General features: G+C 35.9%; 1 protein-coding gene across 2 annotated transcripts in view; it reads left to right on the forward strand.

Moving 5' to 3' along the window:
• The window catches only part of LOC138123104 (nephrin-like), a 226,327-nt gene that overhangs the window by 26,896 nt on the left and 171,736 nt on the right, over positions 1-27,695 (forward strand). For both annotated transcript variants that reach the window (XM_069037632.1, XM_069037633.1), the window contains exon 2: positions 6,112-6,640. In XM_069037632.1, coding sequence (XP_068893733.1) covers positions 6,238-6,640 — 403 coding nt within the window. In that variant the 5' untranslated portion in view covers positions 6,112-6,237. The remainder of the gene's footprint in view (positions 1-6,111; positions 6,641-27,695) is intronic.

The raw sequence follows: 27,695 nt of genomic DNA on the forward strand, positions 1-27,695 counted from the left end.
CCCGGGGGTGGCGCAACCGAGCCGGCGTAATATTCCTATGACGTTTTTTCGATGATGATGATAAACAAGAAGGGTGCGATCGCGAACGTGGCCCTCCACCCTTTAAAACCATCAACAACTGCCACTGTCATTCGGCGCAATTAATATTCATCACGAGGCTCCAAATGGGCCGTAAAACAGAAACAGAAATCATTAATTTATACAAATGCCTGCGATGTTTGATTAATATTTGGGACGAATTCGAATTCGCAAACCGCACATTTATAAAATCAATACCGACACATAGTCAGAGACATATTTTCTGCCGACGCCGTCAAGGCACGTCATTAATCTTTACGGAATTTATATCTGTAAGGTTTGCATGACTGAACTGTTTGTTTTGGAGATGGGTACAGTTTCATTCAAACGTACCCGGGGGAGGAGCGCCGAGGAGATTAACCCGCTCGGGGTTTCACGCACAAAAAAATCAATCACTGCCAAACTTGGTACAACGGAACCAATCAATCTGTTGTTAACAATACCAACAAGAAAAGGCAAATTTATTGTTGCGGCTCCGGTTAAAAAGTTCCAAATGTCAAATTAAAACGGCCATTTTCTTCGGTAATTCGGGGCGGACCGCCACATCCATCTCGACGGCCTGTCATTTCGAATGAATTGCAGAAAAAGTACTCCCAGAATGTTTTTGTGCAAAATATTCGTCTCGATAAGTATTGGGTTATCAGACATGTTTTTTACATCCTAGTTGGTTGTGAAATTTGCCACCTGCGAAAAATAGCGTATTTATACTAGATTAAAGGTAAATTGCTGTGATCAACTTGTTGCCTAAGAACAAGGGGCTTTAAGATATCATAATTTAAACTCAAAAATATAAAAATATAAATTTGGCACAAAAACAAGAAATTCTAATTTCTTCCTGCAGTCTTTAAAATGTCATTTAAACACTTAGTTTTTAAAATACCCAAATATTGCTTTTAATGTTTATCCGTTGTGTTTTACTCATCTCTTTAATCTTCAACTATTATTTGCTCAGATTTTGGAAGCCTTCCAGTTGTATTGATTATTACATTTTTCTAAAATGTACGTTTCCTAGTTTAGAATGTTGGGATATTTTGTAAGGTTAGGTTCTTACAGGTGAACACTGAATAAGTCCATTCGTCATTGTTGAATCTTACATTTTAATAATAAGACATCACAATGAATGTATCTTATTTTAAGGAATACATTATTTTCAATATCGCTAAAGTAAGAAAATGTTTAAATTCAGGTGTCAAGAAAATGTTTACTACTGATATCCTGTTATGAGATGATCTTAAAAAAACCTTTATGCTTCATCAACTAACTCAGAACATCTTAATTGACACTTTGAAAAATGATAAATAACGAAAACGGTAAAGTGACAAGTGTGAGCTGTCAAATGTTAAATTTACAAATTCAAAAAAGGCGGCGAATTCTATACATATATCATAAATCACAGCCAACTACGATGTAAGAAACGTTAATAATAATTCTGTACATCATCTATGATTCTTCTTGATAAAGTCTTACGGTGCCTTTCTATAAAAGAAGGGAGATTTATTTGTTCTAAATTATTAGTTAAGACCTGTTAACTGAAAATTCCGTTATATCGATGTATTTACTGCTATAATTATAACCTGCTGCTATAGATAAAACAATTTTTGTTTAAATGGTTGAATCAATCTTAATGCAAAAGAAAATCAGTTCGCAAATTAAAAAGTATCGGGTGTTCATTTAAATTTATCCTGAAAGAGTCGATTATGAACGCACCACGGATTACAGAGCACGGATCAGTTGTTTAAAACTAACCTAACTTTTTGCGTTGTTTGTATTTTTACTCTGCAGATGGACGAGTGGTGCGTTCACAATCGACTCTTCATCGTCAACTTTGGGGATAAATTTAAATGAACACCCGATATATGAAATCAAAGAACACATTTTACAAAAAACTTTTCTAATTTTGTTTTTCAAAATATTCGCCGTTCGGTTCAATAATGGGAATTTGAAAATTTCTGTTCATTTAGAAACAAAGAAACTAAGTCAATGACGTAGATGTTTAACCCTTAAGACCTCCAAAAGTGTCTTTTTTGTTGAAAGCGTGAGATGAAGCCTAGTCGTGGTGTTGGTGTTTAAAAGGTCATAAGTCATAACAATTTTCAAACCCTTTGGAAAGACATATTGTTGTCTATCATTCTGCATTGAGCATTGATTTGCGAAAGAAATAGTTGCTGAAGCAATCATATTTTTAGCAACATTACCAAACTTTAATGAATCTCTGAGAGGCATCTATTGTGCTAATGGCCGTTTAGCTTCAGTTTCAGATCTATGTGGTCGTAAAATAGTAAACTATTGAATGAGCTGTAATAAAGGCTATTACTCACGAGGATGAAGTTTATCGTATGAGTTGTAGACGAGTACTGTAATCATCTCAGTGGGTAATAGCAATAGCAATTACTCGTACATGCGAGTAAATGCAGTACATTCTCAGTGTTGTACAATTTTATTTATTTATTTGTTGGATTCATTTATTACTTCTTTTTCACGGCCCTGAGTAATGAATATTATTAATTAACAGTTAGTACATATGTACATATTTACTGAATATATTATTTGGTAGGAGTGGAAATGAAAAGTAGCACTATTAATCAATTAATTGATTTAAGCAGGTTTTTTTTTTAATTAAAAATGGAACATACACTATTAGATCTGGCAAGTCTAAATCATATTACGTTGACGTAAATTTTTGAAAAAGTAAATTTCTGAATTGCACCAATGTGTGAGAGTTTCGAAAGCAGTTCTGTGTTTGTGACTAAAAATTGTGACTAAAATATTAACAACAAATGTCATTCGTGTCAAACGGCGGGAAATTCAAACTTTACACTGTTCCAAATGGTTTACTTTTTTCAACGCCTACTCAGACCAGGTTTTCATTTGAACGCATGATATCACAGTGCCAATATTAAGTGAACGTCTATTGTACTTTGATAAAAAAGTCGTCGCAAGTGACTTTGTCCTTTCGTGAGTATTCTGCAAAGAGCTGTGTACGAAATATTTTAATTGTAACTGTCAAATTATGGCCATTCTATTGTGCCGATCAAATTTTCTGCGAAAAAACTTGAATTCTCCTACATTCTGTAGATTTAGACGTATTAAATGAGGTCCTAGATGTCGCTTCTAGTGGAAAAAGTTGCCAACTTCAGTCGAGCAAGAGGCAATAATTCGACGAAATACTTACAACTTCATCAACTTTTATTAGCTTTTCTTGTTGGTGCGAGTTAGTGAGACACGCTTATAAATTAAACTTAACAATATAAATTCATTAAGTTTAAAACTCGACGTTTAATTTAGTAGTTCTTATTAAGACTTCGCTGCGAACATTTATCAACGTCAGGTGTAATCTATGCAAGGATGGATTTAGCATCACTAGTGTCAATCACGCAACTACATGTTGCCACTTTGTGGCTCAACAACGGTTTTTCTGTTTGTTTTCGGGCGTGTTCATCACCGAATCCTCAACAGAACGGGCCATTCATCTTCGGGATGTTTTTATTGAAACCACTTGACAGATTTAACCGAAAAATAACCGAGACGGTAATTTATAAATTCGTCAATGTGGGACAGCCGTTTTCTCGCTCGTTCAATTTTCCTACAGGACTAGTGACATTCGTCTGAAATTATAATTTTACATAACAAGACGTAAAACGGGGTGGGATCTCGGGCCCCCTCTCAATGACACCACTTTGGCTGAAAACTTGATTTTATTTATAAACAACTTAGCCATGTCGCTCTAATTACAACCACTGTTTGCACTTAGAATCATTTCCGCCCCACGCTATTAGAGCCCCATCCTGCTCATCTCCGTTTTCTCGTTATCCTGGTGATACGGATGCTTTATACTGCGGCTCTCATTCACACCACAACTACGAAATGACTGTTAGGTGCAGACGGCAAATATTTGCTCATTCTTGTTAATTATCCCGACACGTATTCCACCATCCGAACAAAGAAACGAATTTGTTGTTTCAGTGTTCGCGTCACTTTCCTCCAGGCTTCGCATTTTCCAAAAAATTTAATAATGCAGCCATGGTCCAAGTCGCGCTGACAGCTCCCACAATCATCTATTATGCGGCATACCACAGGGGACACTGACAGTTGTTCGTACTCTTATTAACTGTCAAATTATAAAATTTATGACACCCATTTATCTAGATTTCGTGGAGCCCTCGTAATATGAGGGGTTCCAGATCGACGAAAACGATCTCTTACAGATACAAGTACCCCAACCCAATAACATGGGGCTTACGTGGGGTTGTTTTATAGAGGGGAGTTTAGTGTGATTCGAAAGATGAATGCCTTGGCTGAAATGAGTTTGACTCATCGTTTGGCTTTCCAGAAAAAAATATAAAAATCTTTCGTTCCCGTTCGGTCTTTTAGAATCATTCTGTTTTGAAAAATGTTTTAGAAAGGTAATTGTAAGCTTAAAACAACATCATAACCTCACTTAATCACCATTGAGATACGACAACGAAAAAGTCACACAACTTACGTCTGTCGTCGCAGACGCGTCGCAATGAGGGGCGGAGCCTTTCGGCAGCTGATCACGCAGAGATTGGTCGGTCTGCACGTGATTACTATATTGCTTAAGTGAACGAAGTATAAGCTCTTGCTTCAACAAGATAGCGCACGTACGCAAAGTTAATAGTTGCTCTAGAAAATTTAATACAACTCTAATTAAAACCACTCGAGCCGATTTTCATTCTTTTTTGCATCTTTAAAGCTCTTACAATATAAATAACAAAGAGATTTTAACTAAGTTCACTGCGTGTACTTTTAAAGATGTTTGAATTTCCTACAACGTTCGTTGCCTGGTAGTAATCAGGAGACTGTGCTTGTTCACAATAAAGGGAGTGCAATCATTTGTTGGGATGATTATTTGAAGAATTCTTTGTGAGTCACAACAAATATTATCCTTCATTTTTAAATGTGTGGGTTTGTTAAACAAAGCTCTTGATCTTGTAGAACATAGATTACTTTTAAAAAGCGCTTTGCGATGTAAATGGCACGATGGGGAATTGAGCAGAAATAAATAGCACAACATTGCGAAACATTAAGATTAAACTCGATATAGGGCGAGGGTCAGGTCTGAAAACATTGCCATTTGTATTTTTGGTGATTGTCAACAATTTGATAGTTCCAGTGATGATCTTGTATCAACCAGATACAATTGTATTTTATTCCTGATAAATATGCAAGAGGTTTTTTTCACATATTATATCCCAAGTGCAAAATTTTTTATCGGAAATTTTGCACGAGGGGTATACGGCTGATTATTTCCTCAATGGAATGAAACCAAACGCACTATTTCCAATCCTTTTTATACAAAATACATATATATTTTTTTAAATCAGGTGCCGACATTTTTTATCAGATTATTGCACAGTGTGGATTTTAGAGAAATTTTATCGGGTTATTTTTTGTTTTCTCGCTTTGATTGGTCAATATTTGTCACGCAATTGGTTGCTAAACACATGAAGGAAATAATCAATTAAAAACAGCAAGATCTTTTTGCTAATCATCCTTTATGAATTGTCGCCGACTCGACTTCGCCTCGGTTTTCAATCTCTGGGCTCAGCACAAAAAGACTCACTTCTACTCCTAATGATATAATCTACAATTATGCTTGTGCGGATGTTTTTATGAAATGAATTTTATTTTTTATGTCAACTGTGCTCGAAAATGTTTTTAATCTTGTTGGATTTAATATTTTGTTAGCAAAATATTTAATTTTTAAATTTTTTTATAATCAGCCGATTTTTGTTCGACATAATAGAGAGTTGTGTTTGTTTTGAATGAAAGAGTTTATTTGACAAAACATTTTGTTTGAATTAACTGCCAGTTTTTTATTGTGTGAAACAACAAAAGAAATAAATCAGTTTCGGAATTACGAGTACATTCCCGTTGTATATTTGACTCAATTTCTTCGAAGGTTTATTGGAAGCTCGGTAGTCTTTTCTTGTGGCTTATCGATTATGAATTAATCTGTAGAGCTTGTGTAAACTCCGGTGCAAGTTGCTAATGTGAGTGTTTTGTTCGCAGAGTCGCTGTGTTGTTGTCGCATCGCCGTCAAGATGTTGGTGTAACCCCAAAAACCCTCCCTCTGTGTCCAAGGTGTCGACTCGGTGTCCAAGCGTTAAACAGTTTCAAAACTTCCGGTCATGTAGCATGAAGATGTCAAGTGCGGGTTTCCTAGTGCTAGTCCTCGTCCTTTTAGTGACTTGTTCGGAGGCGGAACCGGCGACAGAGTTCGCGGAAGCCTCCGACGGGGGCACGGCGTCCTTGCCATGCAGCCTCGCCCCTACTCACCCCCCGGACAAAGTGACTGTGGTGCTGTGGTACAGAGGCGTCCAGGAGAGCCCCATCTACAAGTACGACCTGCGGGGGAGTCGGCCCCAGCATTGGGCCGACGCGTCCCTCGACAACCGATATTTCCTGAGGGTGCTCGACGACGAGAGGGCCGTCATGAGCATCTCGCCCACCAAATTGACCGACGAAGAGATATTCCACTGTCGGGTGGACTTTAACAAGTCGCCCACCAGAATCACGCATGTCAATTTGACGATTGTCGGTGAGTTTGACGGATCACAATTTATCGATTTTATCAAACATTCAGGGGCGAGGATAAGAGTGGCGGTAAAAAATGTACACTTTATGCGCTAGAGAAATACCCCTGAAACGTCTCGAGAGGCTATCAAACTGAATGTTTAAGTTTAACTTGAAACGTTTGCCGCGACGCAAATAAACTCCGCAAAAAGTTGCCCCATCTAAATGGCGCCATATATTTAAACGAACTCCCAAAAGGACTAATTTTTTAATTCGACGCGGAAATGATAGGCGCCAAAGTTCGCTCCTTTGACAGCTTCCTGCATTATTTATTTTACTTTCTCTGAAATTTTTAATAACGGAAATATTACTGTTAAAAATTAAGTACCTAACTAATTTATGTTAAACAAATATTTCAGACTAAGATACATTTTACAGAATTAATACTTCCAAGAAATCTTAATAATCGGGAGTATCTTTGAGACATCAACATTTGGCTTGTTTCAAAAATAAACAATCCTATTTCCGATTTTTCTCCCTATTTTTACAACAGTGTACAATGTAAAATATGACGCCACACGAGAGAATAAAAATGAAATTTTTTGGCTGCTATTTTTAAAATACTTTGTGTTTATTCTAACAAGCGTTATTTTTCACTTTTAAATGTGTAGGTTTGTTTATGAAGGAAGCTTTTGATCTTAAACAGCATAGAAGATTTGCATAAAGCGCTTTTCAACAGAAATGCTACAGTTTGATTGAATGAAAGTTCTTGTCGTGGGTGTAATACAAGGGGAAAAATTGTGCGATTTAATGAATCGAATCTTATTTTTCAAAAAAACATTTCAATTTTTATATTTCAAAGTATGTACGAGTATTTATCATTCAATTCAAAAGATTATAGGTCGATGCAAACAAAACTTCTATCGTTAAGTCACTTCAAAAATATGGTTTTTGAAATTTTCAACTGTTAGAAGTTTGTATTTTAATCTAATTAACAACAAGAAATCACAAGAAGAACAGGACTATAAGGACCCAATTAGATAAATAGTAATTTTTTGTTCGACACTGTCAGAATTTGAGAATTTTCTCCTGTGTGAACGGATTTTGATAAATTTGACAACTTGTCAAAACGAAACGTCAAGCTAATTTTAAAGATTTTCAGCGATTTGGAGCCTTTGAGGGGTTCGTCGAACAAAAAAACGTTGTATTCAACTCGTTCTTGTGTAATTTTGACTTTTTTTGGCACTCGTGGACCTTTAAAACTCTCGTTTCACTCGAGTTTTAAACTGACCCACTCATGCCAAAAAATCCCAAATTACACACGAACTCGTTAAATAAACTACTATTACGTGGCGAATCCGGTAACAGATATTTTTCAAATGAGTGCCGATTTTGCTAATCGAGTGGGCTCTGCCCACGAGGGTTAAGCAATTCGGAATGAATTTATGAATTTTGTTAAGGATGAACTGGAGTAACATTGAAAAATGGCGAAATTTGCTTAAAATTGGTACAATAGTCCTTTCATCCATTCTAAAGTACTGTGCCAAATTTAAAAAAATTTGGTCGAGGAATTTTAAAGTTATACCTTTTATTTTATTTATTACCTTTTAAAGTTTCGGGATATTTTACACGTGTTCTTATGAGAAATGGAGCAACGGTCGCATAAAAATTGATAAAAAACATATTTCAAAATGGCCAATTTTTCTTAAATTTTTCATACATAAAGTATCGATATCGTAAAATTTTCTAATGAATTTACAAAAAAAGTTGGTCGAGGATTTTCCTTGTAATCGCTAATTACATGTGGAAAAACACGGTTTTTGAGGTTATGTATCTGTTTTAATTTCAATAAAAGTGAACAAAATGCATATAATTGACGTCGGTATGCAACATTACACTCATATCGCACGTTTTACTGCAGTTACGTTAAGAACTTTAACAGAAATCAATGAAAATTGAAATTCAGTGTGCTTTTGTTTACTTTCACGTACAGTCTTGGTCAAAAGATTGTAAAATCACATGTAAGTAATTATCTAAATATTACGAAAATAAACACAAAATTTACTTGCAACTCATTACAATTCATTTCCAAAAATTAAAAACTATTTTTTCAAATATTGATTTCTCGTAATAAACGTTTCATAGCATTATGAGAATTCCGCAACTTTTTGCTGAGATTGTTACTCCAGTTCATCCTTAACGCATGAGTTACGTATTCTATTTTTTGCACGAATTTTATGTAAAAAAAAAACTCAAATTGCTTTAGCGTCATTAGATGAGGTGTGGAGTGTCGTGCAGCTGCGTCCCGTTCGGTTCGGCGACCTGGTGGCGCTGACATCTGACAATTCCGTCAAGGCTCTTCTTTAATTAAATTATTAATGTTTTTGATTGTTTTCGAAGGAATTTTACTATAATACTTCGGTAAGTTGTTTCTTACAAACGAATGTTCGAGTTTGTAGCAAAGTGCCTCATTCGTTCAGTTTTTTGGTAGGTTTTTCGACCATAGTGTGAAATCTGAATGTTACGGTATGATAGTGGGCGTTCCAATTGTGACGTTTTACAACTGGGGAGTGCAAAAATTATACAGCGTGATCAACAATGACTGAGTCTGTTGGCAATGAAACAACTGAAAAATATTGGTGTTTTTCTGTTTCGTTATTGGCACTGAGCGGATGTTTTAACTTGACACGACATTAAAAAAAAATTAGGTTATGTCGGGTATGTTTATGCCACCGCCGTCTTGATGATTGACATATTTCACTATACATCTGCCTGGGCGAAGCTTTAGTGCCTGTGATCTCCACAGCGCCACTTTAGGGGGGAATGTCACTAAATAATCATAACCTCATAAACAAAAGTTATGAATTCAGTGAAGTTGTCAAAATGCAGTGTCAAAGACTCAAAGAGTGTCGCAGTTTAAAAGTAGCATTAATAACAACAATTTTATTAATTTTGTTGATGCTAGTTCTGTGTGGTGTGTCTGGTTTTTAGCATTTTGCTGTTAGTGTTTATGAACTGGCTTTTTTATCATATTAGAACCGATATTGCGGTAAATGCAGCAACAACAAATTCCTATTTCTAGATTAATATTAAAATTATAATCTCAATCTTGGATTTGCAGTACCTACATTGTTTCCTAAGCGGGTCATTTCAGATAAAGATGGGCTCACAACAAAACAATTACCTATACATATTTGCTTAATTAATCCGTGCCATTCTTGGTGGAAATCAGTGGAAAGGATATTTTACGTTTTGTACAGTTTTGAATATAATATCATTTTGGGCAAATTATTATTCTATGAATTTGCACTCGCCACTGACCGAGATATTTTCAAAAAACGCGGCGCCGAAACTTTGTCCCTCCCGCACAACCGAACCAGTGCGCAACATTTTACTTTTGCCATTTAGAATATCCAAACTGTAATTACTAATTACAATTAAAGTAATGTATCATTTATCACTGGACAACTACGCATGACTGCATGCATCATGCAGATACATGTGTGTGGACTGCATGTCAAAATTGTCACGATGCACATGACGATGTGATAGCATGACAGTTAGTTGCTAACAGCAACCCCCGAAATCAACCCTAAACGTCAGAATCATGAGAACATAGGATTTTTCGGTCTACGCCCAGGCCGCTATAGACACTCTGACTATCTAGCAGGTCGTGGTTTATGCTAATACAAAAATGACCCTTTGATGGTAAACGTCGAATTCGCCTGTCAACTCTGTCAAAGCTGACAACCAGAAATGCGTTTAGATTACAGTGGTACCAAAATCATTCAAATTTTCATTGTTACCAACAGACTCAGCCATTCTTGATCACGTTGTGAACACCTGTGAACACTGCTAGAGGATAAATATTGACATTTCTGGGATTGTGATTTTTAGAACACTCTATAACTCTATTATTTTTCAATTTTTAATGTACGGCTTAGTTAGAGGTTTTTGATTATAAACAACATGGAGTGTTGATATAAAATGCTTCATCAGGTAGGTAAATAGTACAATTGGGATTTAAACAAAGTTTCTTGTTATTGATGTAAATATGAGAAATTTCATGATGATAGATTCAGTGTAATAAATGTATTATCATAAAATGTTATTTATTTCTTTCTTTAACTAAATTAACACCTGAAGAATATGTGTTTACGGTGAATAGCCTGGGTTAAAAGTGAAACGAGTGCCTCTCTTTCCCTCTATTCCTTACCAAACTTGTAGCGTAATATAGAATGACATTTTTCATTAGTTTTTACAACTGTTATGAATATCTTAATCTGATTTCTTCAGAACTAGGAGGTGTTTGATTTTTTTTGGCTTCTTTTCTTCATATGCCACAATGGATTGGTATTGATCAGATCGGTTACTTTGCAATAGCTATTTACAATCGAGTGTGGGAAGTTACATTTTGCAGCGCGAAGTTTAATTTGAAACTGAGTGTTGCAAAATGTTTCACACACAAGGTACAGTTAATTTCAAAATTATACAGTACACCTGAAAAATCAAGAAGTCGATTTATTTCCATTGCAGGAGGCCAAAATAGCTATTTATGTAATAAGTACATAATATAGGTCTTTGTGGACGAGCCCTATATTTTATGGCAGAGCGAGCTTGCGAGCGAGGCTAATAAATAGGGCAAGTTCACAAAGCCTAATTATGTACGAATTACATACAAAGCTTTATGTTCGATTGTGAAGTTAAGTTTCTTTTAGATACAAAATTAATAGATTCTAAAAGTTACGATAATTTCGAAGTGTTCTGTTTTTGTTTCTGTGGTTACGAAATTATTTATTACTATTTATTTGAAAACGAACAGTGTTTGTGTTTGAAATACGAACTGAAATCGTCTTTATTTCTAGTTGTAATAATGAGCAAAGTAAGTGAAATTGCGGCAAAAGCTAAAGAATCTTGACTGCAAAGTTTTCTATTAATTCTATTCATTCCTGATTTAAATAAAATTAGGAAAATTTTGACGTTTATTTTGAAGTAATACCCAAAATTGACAAGCGGCCGTTTTACTATCTTTATGGACTAGTCCATAAACAGATAGTTTGTGGACACTAAACGATATTATAAATCATGAATTATAATACAATCGAACATAAAATATTTTTTGAAATTATAAATTGATCGATGTTTAACAATTCTCTGTACGATATTCATATTTCAACAGATTTACTAAAACTGCACAAATATTTGTTGGAATTTAATGTTTTACACTTACTCTTAATTATTTTTTCAAAATAAGGGCACCCGCCTATGTCTATTGTCAAACATGGAATCATCTTCAAAATGACGAACATCTGGATTCTCAATATATGAAAGAATATCACAACCTTTTATAGTCACTTGGATTGATTACAAATGAACCGTTTTTTAATTTATAGGTAGCCATCAATTTTTCAGAATGAATAAGTTTAGGTCCGTATCTCGCCTTAATTTTTTAATTTTAACTTTTTGAAGTCATTATCACCAACCGCTCATTCCTACCTTCTTGTAGTTTCATTTAAAATTCTTTAATCCTATTTTTAACTTTCCAGTTAACTGCTCTATCTTACTGACAAGATTTCCTAAAACTCTTCAATTATTTTACTCCTGCCACCACTTTATAAATTCCTACTAGAGCTTACTGTCTAGTCATGTCCAGGTGCACAATACGCCACTCGAGAGATTAAATGTGAACATATTTTCAGATTTTGATTTTTTGTATGCTTTGTGTATGTCATAAAGTAGCATTCTGCCCTTTTAAACATGCGAGTTTATTGATGGACTACAGAAAGCTTTTGATCTTGATGAACATGGATTACTCATTGAGAGTGCTTTGTGATGCAAGTGGTACGATTGCGAATTGAATGTTTCCAGTTGTTAGTAGATACAGCAAACTGAAGTAGACAAAATGCAAAATCACAACGTCTGGAGTAGTTCAAAGTTTATTATGATTGTCAACTATTAATTTACGCAGTTTTCTGATGTTTGCTGGTAGTTATAGTAATTTAGTAAAATTATAAAAATTTGTAATTGTACTGTCTTAGTGTCTTGAGTTACTCTTCGAAAAGATACAAGTAAAAGTTATGAATACATTTTTCAATTAATAAGTCTAGGACTATCTACATTGCGTTCAAAAAATTACAAACTAACTACAAATTAAATTATATTATCAATTAATAACATAATTACATAAACATTTTTGTTTTACAATACAAAAATTTCCGATAATATTGCGGAATCTGGAAAAGTGCCCCGAATGCTTGCAGCGTTTCCACGTTGAATGGCAAGGGAAATCCTCTCGAAAAGGAATTTCTTTGATTTTGAATCGCCTGATTCCGCGATAAGTCGGTTTCCGATGACATTAATGAAATCGATGGCTTCTTTGCACCAAGGGCCTAAGGTTTCAAATGCTAAACCTTTAAACACGTAGTGTGACGAAATGATTGAACTATATTTGCTATGTTTGCGTTTGCAATTTAAAATAAAAACGATTATGTAGCACTAAGAAAACCCTCGTTGGTTAGTTGTTTTTTTCAAAAGAAAGAATTCACGTCACCGATTGTTCGTTGAATAATTGACGTTTGACACACGCCGTACGTCCAGGGAAACAAAGGCAAGCACCAAGCTACTCGCCAACAATTTTTTCAACGCTCGTTACAATTGTTTTACAACATAGCGTATAAAAAGCATTTTTGTATAACGCACGAAACACACCTAATTTAATTATCAACTGACGAGAATTTTATTTCATTGCTGTAACAACTCTATTATACCAGAAGTCCCGCTTGCTGTTTATAGAATTTATTTTTGTTTTTTTTTTTTTTGCAGTGGATCAATGTGTTAATTGACACGATCCTCTGTTCGGTCATAAAAGCGTTAGTGCTGACAAACTCTATTTCGCTCGCAATTACTAACGACTCTGCAGTGAAATTTTTCACATGCAACGAATTTCTCGATTAATCTACCGGGTGCAAACAAATAAAAAGAATTTTTCACAGTGGAAATCCGGATTCTCGTTATAAATCGCATCGAGCTTATCTCCTGTCCTTTTATGTGCTATTATTTAAACATTCTTCAAGTGTTTAATTACAAATTAAAGGTATAAAGGGGAATACTTTTAAGATATTCGATGGAATAATGGGCTAATAATTTTCAATGGGGGGCTCAAGCGTAGGCCTTTGTTTGCTAACTAAAACCGGCAGACAGACATTCTGAATAATGTGGTAGTAACGGTTCGTACCAAATTGGTTTTGCTTTGTTCGCGTCCACATTACAAGATAACTTCAAATACAGTTTACGGTCATAATCCCACTTGTATCAACATACCTTGTGTACGCGTTCAACTGCATCTGCACACGCTACTAGTTCATTCCTTTTAGCCTTTAACAACTCCAAAACTCAAGTCAATTTGCATCCATGTATACATAATTCCAGAAACTTTTCAAAATGATGCTTCTTCACTTCTTGGCATTAACTCAAGTGGAATTAGGATATTTACTCAGTTTTGCCTTCTTCTTGTTCCAAATCCTGAACATTGTTTGGTGGCTTTTGATATACTTTATTATTCCAATTCACTGATCAAGAAAACAGTATTACTTAAATACTCTCTTGGAACGGCACATAAAAAATGAAATATACTAACTACGGTGGGGGATAACCGACATAATAAATATTTAAGAGGTCTGGTCAATAAGTAATTCTCAACGGCTGGGTCATTCTTATCTAGTTGATATGTAGCAGTAGCGGCTCGTGTCACAAAATTGATTCTGAGACTTGTGGACATAAAATTATTTTGTTCGATACCTTCCTAGAAAGTGAGTCTGTATCCATAGTTACCAGTGGGTAAAGGTTTCTCTTTCGTTCGCTTCACTTTCGCTAATCATTTTTTGCTCACTGTCTTTCACTCACTGCAAATTGCAATTCTTTCCACAATTTCCACAAATTGCATACAACCGTTTTATTGACGTTACAGAACTTTGTTTATTTTGTATTTAATTTTGTTTCATAGCAACAGATCCGTCCAAAAATGTGATTTATTTTTATTTAAAATTTTGAATACAAAGTTACAGACCCACTTTCTAAGGTATCGGACAAAACCAAATACAGCACTCGAGAGTAAGACCGCTTTCGTTCACTCAGCTCCGCTTCGCGTGAACGAAAGCTTTGCCTTCCTCACTTTTACTGTAAATAACTATTAAAAATTTTTAACGGCTTTAATACCTTCTAGAGGTATTAAAATAACGATTGTGCCTCAGAAGCTTCGAATAGAACGGCCGCACTGGACTGAAGTAATTATTTTTAAAAAATTGCTAAATGCTTTGACGTATTTTAATATTTTTCAAATTCCCATGAAACTTAATACCGCTGCAATTTGCATTTATAAATACTTCACAACACATTTTTGTTCAGCCTGCTATGCTCTAATTGTGCTGACAGTGTTACTTAAACATGAAATTTTTATGACAGCTCGCATCCACTCTCGTTAAGATTTTACTGAGCGATGACAGTTTGTTAATAAACAAACTCTTTTGTTACGGATGCAAATTTTTAATTAGCTCGTGCCACGCGGATTAAGGTTAAATTTCAAATTTATTAACTCGACTAGTCTGCCCTAGACTACCTGAAAAACCCCGCCAATGAAAATCTTCAAAGCAGATTTTTCCCCAACGAAATTTGCCTGTCTGCGCTTATATTTATTTAGAGCCGTCAGTGTTAAATCCTCTTGCACAAACCGGGACAAATCAACGTGGACATTTTACCGCATTTAAAATTTTTACTTTCACAACGTATTAGCCCGTTTACCACCCCCGTACATATTTACTACCGCCTCGAACTCGAAAGAGCTCTCGTTATAATTCAATTTCGATCGAATTCACTTCTCTTAATGTGACGTATACGTAAAAAGCTCCTCCCTTATAGTAGTGTCGGTGGTGGGTCTGCCCCCTCTCGCTGTATTTAATGCCAGTCGGTAGCATCCCTCGCTTAATCGCCTTAGGTATGCGACGTCTACTCCTCCAAGTGACAAGATTAACACCGAATCGGATGCAGAAGAGCAGGGTCCGGCCCTGCTAAAGCTAATATATAGACCGGACAAGTGGCCCCGTAAAATACGGCTTTATGCGCGACGTTTCGGGGATCGGGGGTTGATGATGATGACGCAATTCGGCTAAAACGCCGCGGCAATAAAACAAAAGGGTGGAATTGCAACGTCACGAAATATTAGTGAGGGAGCCGCCGTCATACACCTGCATCCCCTTTTCTTTTTGTCACGGCACGCGGCGTTTTACCGACGTAAATAAATAAGCCGAGGGGTGAGTCACCTCGAGGGTGGCTGAATTATTCACTGGGCGGCATTATCGTAGCGGCGATAATTGCAGCAGAGACGTCATGCACCGGAAAAATTCTCACGTGGAGTTTAATTAAGGCCCTAATAAAAATTTACAGGGAGGCGAAATTGTCCGGGACAAATTTCATTTCTTCAATAATTTATGTGGGCCGGTGCTGACCGGACTGGTTAATTAAAAACCATAAATTCGCGTCGAGAAAAATCCGGCAGCCTGTCAATTCCGGGTTATGCAGTCGTTAGGCGTATGTTCGGCTGGCGTAATTAATCAGGCGAGGCGCGTGCCTCGACCTTTGTTTATCTCTGATAACAAATGGCTGTCTGAGGCCCTAATCTGAGAAAGATGATAATTGGATTACTTACGCAAGGGTTATCGTCGCGGAAAATGTCCCCGTCTCATACAATTTGTATTCCGTTAGGTAGGGCTGCGTAGGCGCGTCTCGTCAGCCGATATGAACACGGCGAATGGTTTCTCACGTGGAAAAAGGTAATACTAATGACTGAGATAAGAGTCTATTGGGAAAATCAAGGGCCATCATTTATTGCGAAGAGGAAACTTTCCGGGGAAAATCTTTTGCAAACCGATACCCGCCATCTGATTCTTCGCAGGGTCTGAACGACCCGACTAATTCCGCACAGGTCAAGGAGAGGCAGGACTCCGATTACGACTCAGCATTTTTGCGAACACGAGAATGGAGGGAAATGTCCGGAGACACTGGCAAAAAAGCAACAACGCACGAAGGGGTTGACTACACGCAGATGTCGTGACGGTCTGTCAAGGTTCATTTTATACCTACAATGTTACACCACCTTAAAAACTCTCGAAGGAATGTGGTTGGTCTGATTTAGTTATTTTCCGGTAAGGCATATTCAAGATAAATCAAATAATTTTTTTATAATTGAGTTTACTTAGTGTCACGTCATGTTTTCTTTTCCACAGAAATTTGAATTTCCCTGAAAAAATACGTAGGTAATTGTTTTATTGGTACATATTTATATTGCAAATCAGTTGGTTCTCCAGAACCACAGTATCGAAAGCAGTCTCTGTGTCAACGTGTTTTAAATTTCAAGATAATTTATCCACGCAAGATTTTATTTGACAATCATTGTTATCTCGTTTCTTTCCTTAAAAGAACGTAAATTATTTTCTTTGAGAATTATTTAAAAAAAAAGGAAGAAGAAGAATTGGGAGACTTTTCAAGGATCTTTAAAAGATTTTTTTCTCCATTTGTTGTTCCTTTGGAACTCCTGTCGTCCGAGGAGGACTGCCCAGTGTCCATCGTTCTCAATTAGCAGGTGATCCCGGCGCAGAGCACAAAAAGCCATCGACAAATTTAGGTGAACTCTGACGGAACTGTTATGGTGGGATATTCGCGGAGGACAATATTTAATAGGGCAATTTAGACCTTTAGAAGAATACAGAGTAATAAACAAGAAAACAAATCAAGAGTGCTACCTCATCTTTTGTTTTATTGAAACGTCTGTCTTAGCTTAATCGGACACATATGTATACTTGGTATACACAGTTGTTTTATTGGTTGCCTACCTCTCGAAAAATTCATTATTAATTAATTAATTAATTAATAATATTTTTTTAAATTATTACTATTTACATAATGCTTTATCTTCAATGGTAAAACTCATTTTACCACTTTGCCGAAATCGCAAACTTTTTTCCAAGGTTAACATCAACACCGTTTCTTTGACGTTTCACCGAAAAATCTGCTTACCAGTGACGTCACGTTTGGCAATAAAGCTAGTAAATAACCCATTCTTACGGATGTAAAATGTTGCTTTTGTTTATTTTATACATTTTTTCCATTATCAAATAATAATAATAAAATGCACAATTATAACTCCAACGTCTAAAATTTATGAGGAATGGTTTATTATAAAGTAGCGTTTGAGACTACAAATTATCTACGCCCATGCATTGAACGCTTATTTTATTTGTATAGGATTCCGCTACGACATGACCGATAATTTGCAACGCCTGCTCTGACTTGTTTTCTTTTTGATCACTTTGTACATGTTCCACGCTTTAAAATTTGGTCTTTTTACATTTTACAATTGTATTTTTTCTAGCCGTCTTCTCATCAGTTTTCAACTTATTGGTCACCACGTAAAAAGTCATTAGATGAAAAAAATTCACCAAAAATTATTTATTAAATTCTCTTCAATGACGTGTGAAATCTGTAATTTAATGTCTATATTTTTGTTATTAAAAAAAAAGGCATTAGTCTTGAGATTCATTACAAAATATGTTATTTGCGATTTATTGCAAAATAATAAATATTTCTGGCGTGACACTATTTTTTTTTATTATTTATTATTTTTAGTTATTTTTACGTTCTCTTTAATATTATTTTGCTCTATCTTTTTGCAATATGTAGTTCCTATTTACCTTTATCAAACTCTTCTTTTCTACATTTTTAAGATAGTCAATCTCTCTAATTATTCACACATTCTCCTCAGTTAGTTCTCGTTGAACCACAACTTATTCCCATTTGTCTCATTTTACCATGTCAGCTTGACAAATATTCCTCTGTCTCCTTTCAAATATTTCACTTTAATATCTTGGGGTTTCTGCGTTTACTAATTTTAAATGTTCCACCACTATACCATATAATGTGGTTATTCTTAACTCTCTTGCGACTCCCTTTCAGCGCTCATCCATGATATCTTTTCTTTTTCGCATTATTAATTTTTACATGGGAATATTTGTTCTTTACCTCTTCTTTTTATATAACAATCACATCTTCATTTGAACATGATTTCACTATCTTTCTATTTTTTCTTTTATAATCAAACATCTTCCTATACCTGCAGATATCTGATTTATCTATTCGTTACAGTGCCATCAAACTTTTTTGTCCCTTGTATCCCCACATCTCTGATCTATACATTATTATACGTTTCATAAAACTTTAAAATAGCATCATTCCGTAGCTCTCTTTACTATTCTCTTTCTCAGTTCTCAAACCCACCCTGCTGTTTCTTTTATGAACGTCTCTTGCTCGGTCCTTTGTTGAAAATATGACTAGAACTGATACTTTTATGCTCATACTCTTTCAAACACTTTATCATCTAACTATTTAATTATAAATGCTCCCACGGCTGTAACTGCTAAATGATCTGCACATTCCTCCCCTCTGATTCACTTGCAAGACTTCCTCTTTGTATTTCCAAAACCTTTAATTTTTCACAGCACTTCTATACATATTTTTATTATTTGTACCTACTACTAATAACAAGTCAGCTTTTCAGCAACTCTTTTAACATGTTTCAACTCGTACAAAACTCCACATGAAACAAATATTTCTAAATTGAGAGTATTTAACTTTGTTGAATACGTCTACTGTAATAGGTAGAGAGTAATTTATTTGAAATACTCCGTACAAAAGCATAATTCGATTCGGGAGTTAGGTTTTGTTGTATGAGTTTGCAGCCAACTAATTGTACTAGTTGTTCAGTTGGTTAAAACAAACCATTTGTTAACAGTGTGGGCAGTTTTTTAGCAGCGATAACAACTTTATTCTTAGTTTCGGGCAACTCACGAAATAGCGATAAAATAAAGCGACAACGAATAAAACCACCGCTAACAACTCGAGACGCGTATAAATTTGTGCTAAATCACTTGAAAGGGTTGAAATTTAGACTTTCCGTTTACGAACCGAAAACATCGCTTCTATTTAAAGTTTTCAAATTGTCGGAAAATGCGGCTCGAATGAATCTTGATGACGTATTAATCAACGTAAAAAGAGCAATTTTTGCCCTGTCTCCTGTCGAGAATTTCGGTCCCTTGCCAGGGCAACTTCTCAAGACTCGGATATTATTTATGACCCCGTGCTCTGTAGAAAGTTGTCTGTTCTTCATGCGAGTCCGTTCCCTGCGAAGGGGTGGCTAAATTATGGCACGACACGCAACATCAGCGTCGGCTGATTCTTTTATTGCCTTTCGTCAATTTCAAACAGGTGGGGCTAATAAAATTTAAAACGATTCTAACAGATTCTAACATGCACGTATGTAAGAAGTTTATCCGCATTGTAGTTCCGCAGGAATTAGAATGAACGTGCGTTTCAAGCCTTTATACAGGGTGTTATTGAAATGCGTGACCAAAATTTAACCACGACCTACTGACTTTATGTAGAACTCGGAAAAAATATTTAAAAAATTCAATGTCAAAAAATAAAATGACATTTATTTTTTGAGCTACGATTTTTTAAAAATGCTTTTAGTCTTCTACGTTGTCCCACAACCTCGTAGCTAAAATTTTGGCACATTTTAAAAATACACCGTGTATATAATATTTTATAAAATGTTCGCCAATGCGAAGTAACATCTGGGAAAAATGCTTTAAAACAAGGAAACCGCATTGGTGTACGTTTTATAAACTATGATAAACAGGGTGTATTTTTAAAATGTGCTGAAATTTTACCTACGAGGTTGCTATATTATGGCTGATAAATGTATAATATTTGTTTTATAGTTATTTACCGCACAAGTATCGTAACGTATCAGTTTACGACACTAGTTTTTACCATACGCTATTAGACAATTAAGCATTGAAAATAACAATCGTCAGAATATTTTTGTTACTCACTGGAGGGTCCAAACAGCCGAATCCACAGAGTTCTTGCCCTAAGCGGTGTTTATTAAATTTGATGACGCCCTAAACGCAGCGGTAATTAATTCTTGTCGTATTGTCTTATTTCTGCGATATCTTAGACCTTAGAGAACCAAGTTAGTGCGTATAACATGATGCCCAGCTCATCACGTGTCAGTTCGAGTATTGTTGCTTGTTTAACATCCTGACTGTTGACGGGAACACCAACAGACAGAAAGGTTAAAGGATCCGATCACAAATGCGTGAAATTGTTTACGCAACAAATGAAAACAGACGCATTTCGAGAAAAAAGTTTGAGAAGCGTCCGTTTGTTTGTATCATACCTGATTTTTTGTCGAGAAAATTGTGTAATGGAGAATTTTGGCACCCACCTCAGCGAACAAGCGTCTCTTTTGCTGAAGTTAATTAATTTAAAGTTACACACAGGGAGCGTCGGGAAATATGAAAATCAAAATGTCAAGGGTCAGAAGTGGTAAAAAGCGTAGGGTAAGAGGGAGTGAATTATGAGTGGCCTAACTAGAATAATCAGAGAGGATGTATTTTCAGTGTTAAATGTTTGGTAATTGTGAAACGATCCATAACTGCAGTGTCATTAGCGCGAAGCATATCTGAACCATGGTTCAATGCTTTGGTAGTATTTAAATTTGTTATTTTAAAAATACTGCGTTCCAGATAATTTATTCAAAAAGTTAATTTGTTGCCTCAGGTTATAGCTCTTGTTAATATTTAAATAAGATTTTAATAAAACGTAACATTAATGAAAAAATAATAAAAGACGGTTTTAAATTTAAATTAATTACGCGTATACTATACAGGGTGTTTTCGAACTTGAAGCGTTCCTTGTAATATGAGGTACTATACATTCTTCTTAAGAATTTTAGCCTAAATCTTCTTAGTAAAATGTTTGTATTAACAGAGATAATTGATTGCATATTTTTATTGTTTTATAAAATTTTGAGTCCGGTCCTGTCTATTTCTCTGTTGTACTAGATTAATAACTGACGTGGCCCAGGATGATGTCTTTCCGAAAATCGCTCTGCGTACTCTCTGGATGCCGCAGCTGCATTGCCCATACCTTAGCAACATATCTGTGAGCTCATTATTTTCGTCATGATAAAGCCATTCCGACTAATTAGAATTAGTATTTTTGATTAACGTCCATGCTCATTTGATTTTTTTTTTGTCAATTCTAACTTCTAACAAATCAGCGCAAATTTGAGCAGGACCGGTTTCAAAAATTTCAAAAAAATTAACTTATAGTATTTTCATTGCCGTACACATTTTACTAAGGTGATTTTGGCGAAAACTCTTTAGAACAACGCATACTATCTCATGCTAAAAGAAACGCTTCAACTTCGAAAACACCCTGTATAATATTACAATATTGTATTACATAATTTATATTAATAACTGATTAGTGATCACTGACGTCTTATTAAGAAATTGATATAGGTTTGTTATCAGTTTATACCTGTGAAAACGAAATAATGTTTTGTTAATTAGACAGTGAATTCAAATAACGCGTGTTCAAAAAAAAATTGGTCAAGTGGTCTGGTGCTTGATTTTGTTTCCATTAACGCATGGCGTAGCATCATCGGCTTTCAAATGTTTTGTAAAACAGGAAGTGTAGAATGGAAGAGTGGAAGTGGAGGATCATCAATACGAATTTCAGAAACCGTTGAAAGAATTAGGGAAATAAAATGAATGGAAAAATGCAATTTGTCATTTATCCTAAAAATGAAGGTATTATCAAAATGAGGTTGTGGATCGGGGGGATTTTTCAACCGACGATCTACGTTTGGAAAAGAGAGAGTCTGCTTGAGTACAAATTTATTTGAACAGTCGTTATTATAATATTGGTATTTCCATTTTGTTTTTGATATAAGTACCTACTCACAGTCGACTGGTTAGAATCAGCAATGACATTTCTGATGTTGGTCTGTTGGCACAGCAAAAGTCTATTTCAGGCTTTCTGTTTTTTGTAATACATGTCGGGTGTTCCTTTAAATTTATCCTCAAAGTAGGCGTTAAAAAGTTGATTGTGAACGCACCACGGATTACAGATCACCTGTGTAAATCTAACCTCACTTTTTGTGTTGTTTGTGTTTTTACTCTACAGAGTGGTGCGTTCATAATCGATTCTTCAACGCCAAAAAAGACCCAATTTACACACGAACGAGCTGAATACGTCTTTTTGTTCGACGAGCCCCTTAAAGGCTCCACATCGCCTAAAATCTTTAAAATTAGCTTGACGTTTCGTTTTGACAAGTTGTGACATTTATCAAAATCCCTTCACACAGGAGAAAATTCTCAAATTCTGACAGTGTCGAACAAAAAAAAATATTTAAATATTAAAATATTTTTGGACTTGAAATATCTAATTATTATGATGCATTTTCTATATTTATTTCATGTTATTTATTCATCTTTTATTTTCCTCGTTACGAAAATAGCAACGTTGAACTTGAATTACTAACTTCCCCCTTTTCAAATGTTCAATAAAGTCTTATTATTATTAATGAAGGCATTGTTCATTGACCCCAAATCCACCCTTGTGAAGGATTTACCCCTTCGGAAAGACTACTGACCCTCAGGGGGTCGTTACTGATCTCCCAAGGAGCCCTTGATGCACATTGTCTTAATGGACGTTGACGCTTTATATGATTTTACCATCAACCATATTAAAAAAGAATTGCATTATTGTGCCGTAAATTGTGCCAAATTGGACATCTATTAGGTATTACCAAATAAATGGGGTACTTTGTTGAATTTTCTGCCAGCGTAACATCTCACTTTTTAATTTTTTATTCAGGATATAATGATTTTTCTTCTAAAATTAAAATAAAAAGACAACTTAGATATTTCTGTTCCACCGATTTATGATAGGACAAACAATATTCAAGAAAATCTTAAGTTGTTATAAAATGTTCAATATTATTGTATACAGAGCTATCCTAATTATTTCTCAGTGATACCTATTTGAAAATATTTATTTGGGAATATGTCAGAACACTCTAGGTAATCCCTATAACTTGATTCAAAGTGTCACGTATTGGTGACATCATGAGAAAGCTGTATCATTTTAATTAAAATTTTTATCGTAAGTTATTTACTTGTTCGCAGATGGCGTCGCATGAGGGTCTTCATGTTTAATTTATTTTTGAAATAATCCATTTCTTGCCCCATTTCGCTTTTTCTTTGTGGAACACAATCAAGTCTGACACAAAAGTCACTTGTACAATAAATAATAATAAAAAAAAAACAATTTCAATCGTTGCTCGCTCCCCTTAATATAAAATTCTGTGTCAACGTCAAATCTTTGAAGTCAGTAGGCATGTTCTTCCCTCCTGTTCTTGAACGACACTTTTTATTGAATTTCCAAACTTCCTCCCTTAAAAAAATGAAAACCGTCTACCAGTTGCAATATTAAAATCTGCATCTCGTATTTAACTTTCGTCGGGATATCTCGCGACCAAATCAAATGTTACGTATGCGCTCCCTCTTTTATTATTAACACCCCCTTTGCAGTTTTTGCATGTGGCGAAAACCTGTGGCTTTGTTTTTTGTTTCGGTTGTCTTTTTTCGAGCGTGAAGAGCCGCCGATTCCCACGTTGCCAATTTTTCGCTTCGCCGAGGGTCGTAAAGAAAACATCACCTCTCATCACCCGCGATAACTTCCCGCCGAAACGGAATTATCACCGTCCGCCACCGACCCAACTTGAAATTTCAATAGTCCGGAGACGTCGCCCTCACGATCGGAAAGCCGATTAGGGACCGTTCGTGGCCCAGATCCTGGGTTAATTACGGATTTCGGGGTGGAATTTTATCCAACCTCGTTATTGTTTTAAATCGCCTCAACAAGGCACTCCATCATTTCGCCATTGTCAGAGTGGACGCGCCGCAACGGATGCTCCTCGCCGCAAAGCTGGGGTTTAACCCGGGGGCCCAGTGGCTCCAATTGAATTCTTCTGCAGTTAATGTCATTTTTTTATCTGGAGTGTCTGTTCGGGAGATTAGGGTCAGTATTGGGGTTTGGTATAAATCTGTGTTGGGCCGATTACTCCGGTTCGGAGCTGTCCAATTTGGAATTTGTTGTTATGGCGCATAAGTGTTCATCGTATTTCAAAACGCTTGTAAAATTCCATCCTCTTGGCCTAGTGCCCCGTTACGCAGCGAGTTCGGAGACTTATTTATGGCTATCCTTGCTCGCCTCGATGCCCATAAGGATACAGCGCTTTTGCATCGCAACTAGGACTTTCTGGGTGCTTTTTTATTATTGGAAATATCTGCAACCCCAGAGGATATATGTGGCGAAATAAATATTATTTATTTGCCCTCGACGCGCGACCTTTTGTTCTTTTCTCTTCGTTTCAAGAGCAGCCGCACCGGCTGTGCATTCAAATCCGCCGCAGCACAGGTGCATAATCCTCAACTTTCAACGATCAAAAAAATTCTATTGTATATGCTTACTCTCATTACCAGAAACTGGAAAATATACCGTAGAAAAAGATTATTTTGTCCAAAAGAGCTTCCAGCTTACTATTTATTTTTTAAGCTCTTATTTTAGGGAATCACCTACGATTCATTAAATGCTTGGATATTTGAGGAAACTTTTACACCTGATTTAATATGCCCTTAAATTTTCTTGTGTTTGTTTTTCAAAACAAAGTCTGAAATATTTACTTCCCCTGTGTTCTACTTACTTAAATAAATTAAACTAACGTAAAGAGACAGCTTTAATAGACCCTTTGGATCTGACACATTCTATCAATATCATGTTGTTTGTATTAAACTATTGGATTTAATTTTATCCTGTCACTCTTGAATAAATTAGTTAGCCATCAGTGAAAGTGTTGTCGAAATCTGTTCACTATTTAAAGCTACAGGGTTGCACAAACATACAAACATACATTGCACCTAAATACTTCTAAAAAACAAGAATAACATACACGAACAGTCACTTTGGAAACAAACACAAACACACAAGATTATGGTCGAATTATACTTTATTGGAATTTTTGTAAAATAGCTAGGTAGAGGTTTTGGATTCTTTGATGGACTGTGACCTTGGAAATATCTGCGCGAAGGCGGAGCCATAAACCAGTGAAAAACTTGTAAATTTTGTTTGTAGTGCCTACTTGATACCGATATTCATCGTTTGCGCAGATATGACTCATAGCCCATGAGAAAATCCAACAGCTATACAGCTAAACTTGAATTTTCTAGCAGCGCTCGTTGCTAACAACAAATTAAATGGATCGCTATTGAAGGTTGATGGATTTTACCATGACGGGATTATGAAATCCTGAATGCCGTGTCACCAGGTGTGTCAGAACCTGTAATTTTCAAGCGTGTATCGCAATTTTTCCAGTAGTGGCAGAGAAGAGATAAATATTTATCCGATTGTTGTCTATGTGGAAAAATATTTGATGGTGTGCACGTGACCCTCCGCCTCATATCTGAAAATTTATGTTAATGGGAAAGCCTTATGAAAAGTAGGCCCGAGTCCTTGCGACCGACGAGGAAAATACGTGTAGTGTTTCGCAATTTCGCTTGATTACGAGTCGGAGATGGCGGCTGATGCGATTTATCTAATACTGCGGCTTTAAAAAATCAATATCCGAATCGGTGAAATATTTCATCGGCGCTGAACAAATTTGACGGCGGTAAAAACAGCCGTCCAAAAACCGCATCCCTGAAAGGTCAATATAATTTTATTATGTCCCCGAAAGCTTTCAGTTATTTTAAGGTCAATTTCTCCCGCAAGACATTGTGTTTTATGCCTCCACGAGAGTCGAATATTTCACCTCATCTTGCATTCCGGCCGAGGATCGACATGTGCGTCTCCCGGATCAATTCCGGGCATTTTCCGAGGGCGGCTTTGGATATTAGTAACTCGTAAACTCCGTTCGAGGAGCGATTTTTCACGTTCACTCATCCGCCGGATTTTCCCATAATCACTGACTTTTATCGCGAGCAATTAAAACGCCACCACATCGACGATTTTACCGCCTTTTAATTACCGCCGACTTGCGCCGCCATTGTTCACGCTCCTCGTTACAGGTGGGGGCGGCGACGGCCGCAATTTTAAAATTAATCTACTCGACGGAGGTGCCGAAAGTATCTATATCCCGGACGATATTGATGATCTTATTTCCATACACATATTAAATGCGTTCCCCATAAAGCGGGACCGCCTAAGAAATAACCCAATTACTGAGACATCGTCCTTGCAGATGCGCCCTCTGTCAGGCGCCAATTTAACGTTCGGTACCCGAAAAATAATTAGCTAATTTCGAGACACACATAAAGTATGCCTCACCCTAATATTTATGGGCAAAAGCTCGATAAGGCGAGCTTATGGCTTCCGCAAACGATACCAACAAAATTTCAAACGTGCTGCCTCTACCCTCTATATTAAAAATCCATCACCGACTTAAATACTTATTTGTGTATCGGGGCCAAAAAGTGCTGAGTCTGCGTTTTTTGGCCGAGGCGCAGCCGAGGCTTGAAAACTGGCGAGGACAAAAGATACTTCTTGGCAGCGGTGCACATTAAATTTTTAGGCGACTGCACGAACTACAAAGCAAAAGACATCATTGGAAAAAATACAAATTTATTTTTTTTGTATCTACTTTTTTCAAGTAGATAAATTTATTAATCATATTAACAATTTTTTTTATATGTATGTAGTATTTTTTACCAGCTGCCCACAAAACGAAAAATTACTATTTGCAATCAAATTAAAAAAACAAAATTACTACATATTTGCAATACAATTAATTATTTACATAATTTATGGTGACAGGACAATTATTGCGATTATCATTTGTGATGTCCGACGGCGTATTAGACATTTATTCATCACTTTCGCTATTGCTATGGATTAAATATACGTTCATTTTCTTATTATGCACCAAATAAGCACCAAAATAAACGATACAACACTTTTTCGGGCAAATAAAATACTTTGGTTAAATTTAACTGTCAAATGTTCATTTGTTTTCAGTCGGTTTACTCGGTTTTGTCGGTTTCGTTGTTACTAAACAAACCAACAGATGGTCAGCGTCCGAAAAAGTGCGTCCGAAAAAGTGCGCCCTAAAAAGAGTTACTTTT

The sequence above is a fragment of the Tenebrio molitor genome, chromosome 2 (genome assembly GCF_963966145.1).
Source record: "Tenebrio molitor chromosome 2, icTenMoli1.1, whole genome shotgun sequence".
NCBI classification, from domain to species: domain Eukaryota; kingdom Metazoa; phylum Arthropoda; class Insecta; order Coleoptera; family Tenebrionidae; genus Tenebrio; species Tenebrio molitor.